Source organism: Lissotriton vulgaris, chromosome 1_1, assembly GCF_964263255.1.
Source record: "Lissotriton vulgaris chromosome 1_1, aLisVul1.2, whole genome shotgun sequence".
NCBI lineage: Eukaryota > Metazoa > Chordata > Amphibia > Caudata > Salamandridae > Lissotriton > Lissotriton vulgaris.
In genome coordinates, this window is record NC_141685.1 from 55,029,613 (window position 1) to 55,041,337 (window position 11,725).

The window sequence follows — 11,725 nt, forward strand, 5'->3', positions numbered from 1 at the left end:
TCGTATTATCTTAGAGAAATCTCTCTCTGTAGTTGACAATGGGTTAATGACTCTGTCATCCAGTATATATTCTTTGGACTGCATACTATCCTCTGCCATAGACATAATAGAACAGGACTTAGTCATGTTGCAACTTGGTCAATCACAATTGCGTTCTATAATGCTACTGGGCTGGACGTTGCAAAACTTTTGTTCAGGCTATGTGCCTTGGCGTCGAATCAACACCACGTCATTGTTTTCTGAATTTGACCTTACAGATAAACGAATCACACTGGCACAGAGGGGCACAGAAAATACGGTGCTGAGCATTGAAAAACTGGAAAGATTGCTATTAACTGTTTCTGAGAAACCAGCGACAGAATGGATAATACATGGTACAATTACTCTGCCTATGACGATTTTCCATTTTCAGTATTGCTTAAAACATATACCAGCAGGACTATATGAAAGGTTGAATAAAGAATATATCAAGACATCCTAGGATTTACCTTATACACACAGATGTTGGAGTGGGGGAAAGAAGTGTTTCTTAGTGGTACAAATAATAATAATAATAATAGGGAAGCTTGTAAAGCGCCTGGTTATGCCCACCGGCGTGTCCCTGCGCTGTGGTGAGTGAGAATCTCAGAGCCCCCTACCCAGACTCAGGCGCCCAGGCTCTTTAGTGAAGGAACAGGTGTGTTTTGAGCTCTCTTCTGAACCTGGTCTCAGAGGGTTCCAACCGAAGCTCAGGCGGGAGTTCGTTCCAGCTCCTAGCTGCCAAGAGCCGGAAAGATCTGCCACCCATTCGGGCCTTCTTGACTTTAGAGATCACCAGCAGGCCAGTTCCAGTGGATCTAAGGGACCGGACGGGCCTGTAGATAGTGATGAGGTTCTGCAGGTGCCTAGGCCCCATGCCTTGAATGATCCGGTGGCACGTACAGAGGGCCTTAAACACAATTCTCTTCCTGACAGGAAGTCAGTGAAGAGCAACCCGGGCCCTTTTTGAAGCGGCCCTTCTAGGGAGCCTAAGTACCAAACGAGCCGCTGCATTTTGCAACATCTGCAACCGGTCAAGACTCCTGACCGTGGCACCTAAATACAGTAAGTTGCCATAATCTAATCGCGAGGTGACAAAAGCGTGCACCAGCGTCCTCCAGCTTCTATAGGGAGAAGGTCCATAGTTTTGCGTAGACCTTTGAGGACACCAAAGCAAGTCCCCACCACACGTATGATCTGAGGTTCGAACGTAAGGTCCGAGTCTACCCATACACCCAGGTTGGGAAAATGCACTATGCGGTTCACTTATATGTCGGGATATTAATTTGCACAGGGCCTGCGATGGTTCCACAAATAACTTATCCTGCCACCTGCAAGGTTCACCAGCTTCGGTGATTGATCCAATTTTTAGGCAACTTTCTAATGGAAGTTATATTGTGTTGAATGATCACAGCTGCTGTGGCATGTTGCCAGGAATAGCCTATCTCGTAACTGTGTCAGACAGGGTCACTTGCTGTATGCAAGTATTGTTTCCTAAAACAAAGACAGACGGGGAGTCGCCGTTATGGCCGTCACTGAACATCTCTTCTATACGAATTGATACTTTAACCAGACTGAAAGCCATTCTTTTACAGAAAACTGTGCCACTGACCTCGGCCAAAGAGACGTATTATTCTGCAAGTTGCAAGGACTTCTGCAGATATACATGCCCTTTTAACAACAAACTGCCCTAAACATTTCTCGGAAATGTTAGGTCATATCTTAAACATGTCTGATGTTAGTGGTATTGTACATGTATTTAAGACAGTTTTTTTCGGGACTGTTAGCACTTTTTCAAGCTGTCCTAGGCATATTTCCAAACTTCGTGCCCTCGGTGTTTGCCAGACTGCCTCTCGTTTTGGGGCTCGCAGCAGGGATACTATTTTTGCTCCTTCTGCTCCGATATGGCAAGCCAACTCACCGACGATGCCCAGATCACCTTGGAGAACACTCTTCTGGCGATGAGGTGTTGTGTGCGCATATCCAAATTATGGGATTAACTTGTTTAAGAGAATTGAGTACCACATGGTTTCTATCATTCAGACCAATATGGCAAGATTGCATCTTACCTGTTCTACGATGCCTGTTATGTGGAGAGGAATGGGTGCTAGACATTTGTCTGACACTCCCATCAGTCATGCTAATTGAAGTTGATACTTTGCTTGGACCAGTAACGGCTCATGCACTGTGTTATCCCCAGCGGCTACCAATCCTGATGAAGGCATTCATTGAGATCTCACAGATGCAACATGCTAAAGGTGAGGTACGAGGAACAACAGGCGCACAGGTACCATCTACTTCGAACATTGCTAAAGCGACCGACGCTGACGGTGATGGTTCACATCTATGTGCAGTTAATCTGCTTAATGAGGTAATACAACTTTCACCTACAATGGTAGACAAATTCTTTACAGACTTAGAAGACTTGATGTTTTCTCCAAGCCCTAACACTGACTTTTGATTTGGCAGGCAGTGTTCTGAGAGACTCTGAATTTGACCTTCATTTTTCAAAACAAAGTTCTAACTTTGGGACTCTATTTTTTCTGTGAATAATTTTTGTTTTTCCAAATTCTTATTTTTTCATTTTTTGGCACCAAGTAATCTGCTTAAAGAAGAACTATTCATGGAGAACTAGATTTCTTTGATAGACTTCCAAGAGACAATATTTGACCTTGTCCTCATACAAACAGTTCATATAATCTGCTCGACTTCTTTTCTGTATTGAAGAGCCATTTCATAAATGTATTTTCATGATTCATTCGGATAGCATTTTCAAATGTCAAAAATATATGCTTTGAATGAAACATTGCTTTAAAATGCGTACAGCACAAATGCTCTATTTCATGTACAGCCAATGAAATTTTATGTTTTTTTGGGTGGGTTTTAACACATCATGTTTAGATATGTTTTATGTGATTAGAACTTAGTAATGTCGTACATAATAAAGTGGAGTGGGTTTTGTGTGGCGTTTTAGGCTCCGAGTGAATTTTCCCGATTTTTGCCCTTATATAGGTACGATTCACATTGCCCTTATATAGGCATAGAAATCAAGTCCTTATTTAGACATAGCCCATGCAGACCAAATACAGGCATGGCTACTTCTACCCGTACCAAACGTCACAACGATTTTTTGGAAAATCGGCTTAAGCAGTTAAAGAACTTCCCCTTGCTCGAATATTGATTTGTCCAAGAACTCATGTACTTTCCAAAGAACAACTATTCCCTAGGGGTTCTTTTCTGACGTTATTATGCCCGACTTTATGTCAAACTATGGCATTCCTATACACCTTCAAGGTATAAATATACCTCCACTTGCTCTAGCAAGACACAGTGGTTTGGAGCAGTTCGACTATCTACTTGAGATATGTTTCTTATTCTTGGGAAACAAAGTTGTCATGTTTATGCGGTTGTCAGAAACTAATCCCTTCTTGGGAATTCGAGAAAGTTTCTAGTGACCTCTGAGCTAGCTGGCACTCACTATTAAGTTTAGTATATTCAATAGAGACCTAGTCGACCTCAGTCCTACGTCTAATCTATAGGATATATTATTCCAATGCGCAGAACCTATTGGGAATATAGGAACTACACTACAGTAATTCAAAACCAACAGGGATATACCCAAATAACCCTTCTAAACCTGGGTATCAGAAATAGTAGGAATAACCAACAGTCGGTATGAAGGAATAAATAATACACTAAGTTTGGTGAAGGTATTTTTAATTTTACCAAATACAGTAGATTGCGTTTATCGTGTGAAAACTGCACCCTTTTAAACTAGACACAAGGAAGGAGAAATGATTTAATTTCTCCTTCCTTTTCTGACTTTGCATGCGTGCTGCACTGCACAACACACATACAAAGTGGGAAAAGCCTTCCCTCGTGTCTGACACAATATTTTATACAGGAAGGTTGTCCTTCCTGTACAAAACCGATGCTGGACTCACACACACACACACACCCTAGCACTCTGGTGCTAAGGTGTGTGCATGCTAGGGTGTGTGTGTGTGTGTGAGTCTACTGTAATTAGTGCCGTTGCAAGGGAAAGGGAAGGAGAGAGCCATATCTTTGAAAATGTGGTGCTCTCCTGTTCCCTTCCTGTCGCGCAACGCAGCGCAGCCTCGCGGGGGGAGGGCTGCGCTGCATTGTGTGGAGATTTGGTAAATCTCCCCCGAAATGTCTTTTACAACCAGTTAAACATTGTGAATTCTCATTCCATTATGTTTCAATTTAGTAATTTTAAATATCTTTACATCCAACAGAAAACAAGCCTCGAATGTATGAAATGACCATCAATAAAGAAGCGAATGCTGTAAATCTTCAATAATAGCAGAAATAATGAGCTACAGTATTCAGGAAAACATCAGCGCAGTCGGCGACAGATGAACCTGCACACAAACTGACAGATCCCAGATGAAGCATCAAGGGCATTTCAGTGATTGCAAGAGGCTTAGCTGTGCACCTCCACGGCACAAGACGAAGATATGACCTTAGGAAAATTAAGGCAACAACAATAACAAACCGCCTCCTGTATAAACAAGTGTCCAACACCAGCTTTGATCATGGGATCGGTATGATGTGATTACTGCAGTGCTCTGTTTTATAAAATGATGACAAGCCATCATTCCGTGCTCTAGGAGAATTGTAAACTCTTTCTGGACAAACCAGTAACCAGAGAAGAGCAAAACAGAGCGGAGCCAGACAACTGACAGGTAAATGAAAGAGGAGTTCTTGTATCTACAATACAATAGACTGTCCTAATTTGCACCGGCCAGAAGGAAGATACATCTTTACCCGCAAGCGTGCATAGCCATAATCCAATCTGAAGGCACAATCGCCTACAAAGACACCTTCTACATATTAGGAGTGTGGCAAATATTTGGTGGCTATTGCATTTTATTGTTAAAACAGAAATCAAACGTGTAAAATACTGCACACATATAAAGTGTGTGAGAAAAACACAAGTGCTTTATCAGCCATGTCGGCCCATCAGGAAATGCAGTCATGGGATGTAGACAAATATATACCCGATCCACAAACACTAACCAAGAAAGAAGAATCAAACACATACAGCAAGAGCTTTAGTTTGACATCACTACTCACGCTTCATCAGCACACATACACAGGGGAAAAGCCATTCAAGTGCAGTGAATGTGTAAAGAGCTTTGGTCAATTATCAACCCTACAGATACATCAGCGTACACACACGGGGGAAAAGCCATATCATTGCAGTGAATGTGCAAAGTGCTTTAGTCAATTATCAAACCTCCAAATACATCAGCGAAAACACACAGGGGAAAAACCATTCAAGTGCAGTGAATGTGCAAAGTGCTTTAGTCAATTATCAAGCCTCCAAAATCATCAGCGAATACACACAGGGGAAAAACCATTCAAGTGCAATGAATGTGCAAAGTGCTTTAGTCAATTATCAAGCCTCCAAAATCATCAGCAAACTCACACAGGAGAAAAACCATTCAAGTGCAGTGAATGTGACAATAGTTTTTGCAGCTCTTCAGCATTAAGGTATCATCAGCGAACACACACAGTAGAAAAACCATTCAAGTGCAGTGAGTGTGCAAAGAGCTTCAGTTGGTTATCAATCCTAAAAAGTCACCAGCAAACACACACGGGGGAAAAACCTTATCATTGTAGTGAATGTGACAGTAGTTTTCGCAGCTCTTCAGCATTAAGGTATCATCAGCGAATACACACAGGGGAAAAACCATTCAAGTGCAGTGAATGTGCAAAGTGCTTTAGTCAATTATCAAGCCTCCAAAATCATCAGCGAATACACACAGGGGAAAAACCATTCAAGTGCAATGAATGTGCAAAGTGCTTTAGTCAATTATCAAGCCTCCAAAATCATCAGCAAACTCACACAGGAGAAAAACCATTCAAGTGCAGTGAATGTGACAATAGTTTTTGCAGCTCTTCAGCATTAAGGTATCATCAGCGAATACACACAGGGGAAAAACCATTCAAGTGCAACGAATGTGAAAAGTGCTTTAGTCAATTATCAAGCCTCCAAAATCATCAGCAAACTCACACAGGAGAAAAACCATTCAAGTGCAGTGAATGTGACAATAGTTTTTGCAGCTCTTCAGCATTAAGGTATCATCAGCGAATACACACAGGGGAAAAACCATTCAAGTGCAGTGAATGTGCAAAGTGCTTTAGTCAATTATCAATCCTCCAAAATCATCAGCGAATACACACAGGGGAAAAACCATTCAAGTGCAATGAATGTGCAAAGTGCTTTAGTCAATTATCAAGCCTCCAAAATCATCAGCAAACTCACACAGGAGAAAAACCATTCAAGTGCAGTGAATGTGACAATAGTTTTTGCAGCTCTTCAGCATTAAGGTATCATCAGCGAATACACACAAGGGAAAAACCATTCAAGTGCAGTAAATGTGCAAAGTGCTTTAGTCGGTTATCACACCTTCAAAGACATCAACAAACACACACAGGGGAAAAAAACATTCAAGTGCAGTAAATGTGCAAAGTGCTTTAGTCAGTTATCACACCTTCAAAGACATAAGTGAACACACACAGGGGAAAAACCATTCAAGTGCAATTAATGTGTAAACAGCTTTAGTCACTTATCAGACCTAAAAGGTCAGCAGCGAACACACACCCAAAAACCCTATCATTGTAGTGAATGTGACAGTAGTTTTTGCAGCTCTTCAGCATTAAGGTATCACCAGCGAACACACACAGTAGAAAAACCATTCAAGTGCAATGAATATGGGAAGAGCATGAGTCAATTATCAGACCTACAAAGACATCAGCGAACACACACAGGGGGAAAGCCACTCAAGTGCAATGAATGTGGGAAGAGCTTTAGTAAGTCATCATACCTACAAATTCATCTGTGAATACACACAAGGGAAAAACATTCAACTGCAGTGAATGTGTGAAGAGCTTTAGTCGATTATCAAACCTCCAAACACATCAACGGACACACAGGGGGGAAAAACCCTATAATTGCGGTGAATGTAACAGTAGTTTTCGCGACTCTTCAGCATTAAGGAATCATCAGCAAACTCACACAGGGGAAAAACCATTCAAGTGCAATGAATGCGGGAAGAGCTTTAGTCAGATATCAGGCCGAAAACGTCATCAGCGAACACCGACGGGAGAAAAACCTTATCATTGTAGTGAATGTGACAGTAGTTTTTGCAACTCTTCAGCATTAAGGTATCATCAGGGAACACACACAGGGGAAAAACCATTCAAGTGCAGTGAATGTGCAAAGTGCTTTAGTCGGTTATCACACCTTCAACGTCATAATCGAACACACACGGGGGAAAAACCATTCAAGTGCAGTGAATGTGCAAAGTGCTTTAGTCTGTTGTCACAACTTCAAAGACATCAACAAACCCTATCATTGCGGTGAATGTAACAGTAGTTTTCGCTTCTCTTCAGTATTAAGGTATCATCAGCGAACTCACACAGGAGAAAAACCATTCAAGTGCAATGAATGTGGGAAGAACTTTAGTCAATTATCAGACCTACAAACACATCTGCGAATACACACAGGGAAAAAACTATATGATTGCTGTGAATGTTTGAAGAGCTTTAGTCAGTTATCAACCCTACGAAAACATCAACAAACACACACAGGGAGAAAGCCACTCAAGTGCAATAAATGTGGGAAGAGCTTTAGTCGACGATTAGAGCTACAAAGTCATCAGCGAACACAGAGGGGGAAAACATAGAAGGGCACTGAAAGTGAGAAGGGCTTTTCTCAATTTTGGATCCCACACAGCCCTCAGTGAATACACTCCTTCATTTAACTCACATGGAAATAATCCCAGAGATGCAGAGATTCTGAAAAGAACTTAAGAACATCAAAAATAATATTGACCCATCTGAGTACATAGACAAGAGCTAAAGAGTGCAGTTATTGTGAGAGGAATGAATTACGGAAAAAGATAAAATTCAAATTATGTAGGACATTGAAATACCAGATGATAAAAGACATGAATAGCAGTAAAGAAGAAAAACAGATAACAGTATTTGCAGAATTATAAAAGTGTTTGTTTCCAGTGATTGTTCACTTCCGTACACATAGCAAAGTGACATGATGTACCAGGATACACAGTGGGAGACAAGCACAATGTGGATTAAAAGAAAAGAAACATTGTTGATTTTTATTTGGTGAAGAAGAGATACAAAGAAAAACATTCAATCGCACCTGACCACACTACCTGTAAAAGCAACACTGAACAATACTGGGACTAACAGCAGTATTTTCAGCTAACTTGCCGGATTAGTGATAAAACCTATAAATCCAACACACCCAGAGTGGACATGTTGTCAGTGCTCTGGAGATGGGATGCTTCATTGGTAAAATGCATGAATTACTATTAACAAATGCCACTGCAGTATATGTAATGAAATAAAGCAAAGCACATGTTTTCAAGAAATAACCTATTGCTAGATATAAAAGAGCATATACCTTGTTTTTAAGTAACGTTTGCTGCATCTTTTACAGACTGTTATCGGTTGATGGATCAGCTCGTGCCTCGGGCCTTATAACTAAGTGTGACCTGTGGCTCCTCTCCGACTGGGCTCTCCCTATTCATTTTGTGACTTGCCAAACTCTACTTTTTACCAGAATTGAGCCACTGTAAGCAGCAGACTCTGTTTGAAGAATGTGGTGAAATAGCAAAATCCCACGTCAAAAGCATATGTGTGCCAAGACGATCAGTTGCACTCCCAGCAACTCGTCTTCCACACTTGATTGTCCCTTGTTCTCAAATGTTCTGAAGGATTTGTCGTATAAATACCAGAAGTGGCAGTGACATTCATGAAGCTAAAGCTAACAGGAGTGTGTGGGAGATAGAGAGGGGGAGAGATAAAGAGAGCGAGAGAGACAAAGAAAGGGGGAGAAAAAGAAAGAGAAAAGGAAGGAGCAGACGAATACATGTCAATGTGTGATATCACGAGAGAAACGGGCTGAATACCTATAAATTTATATATTTCTTTTTAATACCTATAGACCCATGTCATGCCAATAAACAGGGAACAAGTATGGAAAATAGTGAAGGAGCCCATTATTATATGCAAATCACAATGACATCACATATAGTGATGTCACAAGAAGTGATGTCAGGCCCTCATAATTATTTTCACGTGAAAGGTTGACGGCATGTTTTAAAAACAAAAACAAGAAACATAAAATAATGTAAAAATACGTTTTTGGTTTCAGTTTTTATACAGCATGTGTTTTTCCCACTATCAGTTTGTAACTAAACTCGTAATTGACTGAAAGTGTAAATATTTTTAAACAGATATGTGGAACTTGGAAATTACATTTTTAAACAGTTTTCAGCGAACAGACCCTAAGCCCCAAACTGTTTCACATTTACAATGTATTCAGCAATAGAAGGGCTAATTTTGTTAAGTTCTCTGTTCCTCTCTTGCGCCACTCACACAAACACTCAGAGGCCGGTGTCTGCAGTGCTGGGGCACAAAGTAACAATTATCAGTCCCGGGCTAAGGAGCTAGGTGGAACTGTGTCCCTTTTCTAGATAATAGTGGGGGGACCCCTTCAAACTGTGGCTTCCCCCGACTTGTGCCGTGCTGAAAAAGCAATAGTGAATTTGAGTAATTTACGATGAATTGAAATGATAGAAAGAGAAGAAGAGAGCGAGGTGCAGGACATATTGAAGAAAAAGAAAAAAGAGACAGAAGACTTTACCCTGTTCTGTGTACACACATTTTACGTAATCAAGTTGTGCTGTGCGTTTTGAACGGGCTGTCACCCCCTTTGTATGTATATGAGCTTCTGTAACCAGACACCCCAGGCTCCCATCTCTTCTAGCGTGGATGATAATGTGAGCACTGTAAGGTAATCACAAACAAGGGCTATATTGAGAAATAATTGGCTTCCAGGTCTCACAGCTGTGGTTATGTAGTTCATTATTAGTTAATTTACTTTAATGTCCAGCAATTCTCCAGGTTACTTTTTTTTCAGTATATCGCTTTATATCGCTCTTTGCTCTTCATCTCCATCAGTTAAAGGTGAGGTTCGATGTAGGATTTGTTGTTTGTGTTCCTAGACCATGTCCCAATCCCTTTGTCCTTGATTTGTCGGCATGTGTTTTGTCCACACACTGGCCTAGGATGGGCCTTCTCAAGGTAGAAGGCGCTGTAAAAGGAATAATAAATCAGATATATATGAAATTGTATGTAAACAAATATTTGCTTTTCAGTTATCAGGCACCACCAGACTCACATCTACACATGTAAGTGAGCACCAGATTAAAGTGACTCCTCCCTATATAAATATGTTCCATCAGTAATCAGGCTGATGGTTCAGCTGATACTCACAGCAAATAAAGTTTCTGGGATTGCACGCATTGGACTACATTTTAATTGTTGAAGTTTCACACAGTGTCGCTGATGCGCTCAGCTTATAAGGTTTGTGGATATTGCCCACTGTAACCAGATCACTGAAGTTCACCCTTAAGTAGTAACTAGGTCAAAACATAGTATTATACAGGATTTATACAGGATTTATAATGCGCATGGCTGCCTCAGCGACGAGGCGTCCCAGCGCAACCACAGACCATAAGGGAGCAGTGGGAGTTTCAACAAGGGTCCTTTATTATAAAATAGCAGGGAATAACCATGTCTTTACAGACTTCCGGAACACCAACAGATTAGATATGACTCTGATGTTCACTGGGAAGGAGTTCCAAAGTTTGGCCACCAAAAAGCCAAACGAGCATCCCCCCGCCCTAGCTTTCCTTACTCAGGGGACACAAACCAAACCACAGTTGGTGGATCTTAAGGCACGCCCAGGCACATAGGGCTTCAGTAAACCCGAGAGCCCAATAGGGGCTTGGTGCATCAAGATTTTATGCGCAATGCACAGCACCTTAAAGTGAACCCGGGCTTCGATGGGCAGCCAGTGCAACTTTAAGAGCACATGAGCCACCAACTGCGATCTAGGCAGTGCTACTAGCATACGTCCTGCTGCATTCTGGACTCTCTGAAGGCGTTTAATATTTGCTCTATTTGCGCCCAGATATAGAGCATTTCCATAATCAAGTCTCGCCAAAATGGAGGCTTGCAAGATGGTTTGGCGCCCTTCAGATGGAAAAAGACCAAGTAAAGGTCTAAGGCCTCTCAGAAGCCCAAAACAAACCGCAGCAACAGCTCTTGACTGTTTCTCGAAAGTTAGACCAGTGTTGAACCAAACACCTAAGTTCTTTATCATCTTTTTCGGTAATGGAGCGGGTTTAAGATGGTCAGGCCACCACTGCTCCGACCACAGCTCTTGGTCTTTCCCATAGAGAAGAATCTCAGATTTACAGGCATTCAATTGAAGGCAGTTAGCCTTCATCCAGTCTGAGATCACCGCCGGATCCGTCCTAAAATTTTCCAAATTTGCACTGCAATTTTTGGAAAAGGCAATCACCAACTGGGTGTTGTCAGCATACGACACCAACAATAGCCCCCTACCTCTGGCCACCTCCGCCAAAGGTCCCACATAAAGATTGAAAAGAAGTGGGCTCAGGATGGAACCCTGCTGCACCCCATGAGATAAAGGATGGTCCTGCGAGTGAAAAGGGGAGACTGACACCTGAAATGATCGACAAGTCAAGAAGGAACGAATCCACTCCAGGGCAACATCCCTGATTCCGATCGTCCAAAGGCGTTCAAGAAGAATCGCATGTGACACCGTATCAAAGGC

The 11,725-nt window shown here is 41.7% G+C and overlaps 1 protein-coding gene across 1 annotated transcript; it reads left to right on the top strand.

Annotated features, from left to right (window-relative positions):
* The first annotated feature begins 4,292 nt into the window (after positions 1-4,292).
* LOC147737229 (uncharacterized) lies at positions 4,293-8,441 on the top strand. The gene has a single exon (XM_086921022.1). It carries the CDS (start codon positions 4,994-4,996, stop codon positions 6,509-6,511), a length of 1,518 nt encoding a protein of 505 aa, XP_086777148.1. The 5' UTR covers positions 4,293-4,993; the 3' UTR covers positions 6,512-8,441.
* The last annotated feature ends 3,284 nt before the right edge of the window (positions 8,442-11,725 follow it).

Coding starts and splice junctions, on each gene's coding strand:
- LOC147737229 (XM_086921022.1), top strand. CDS start 4,994: ATGTCGGCCCATCAGGAAATGCAGTCATGGGATGTAGACAAATATATA.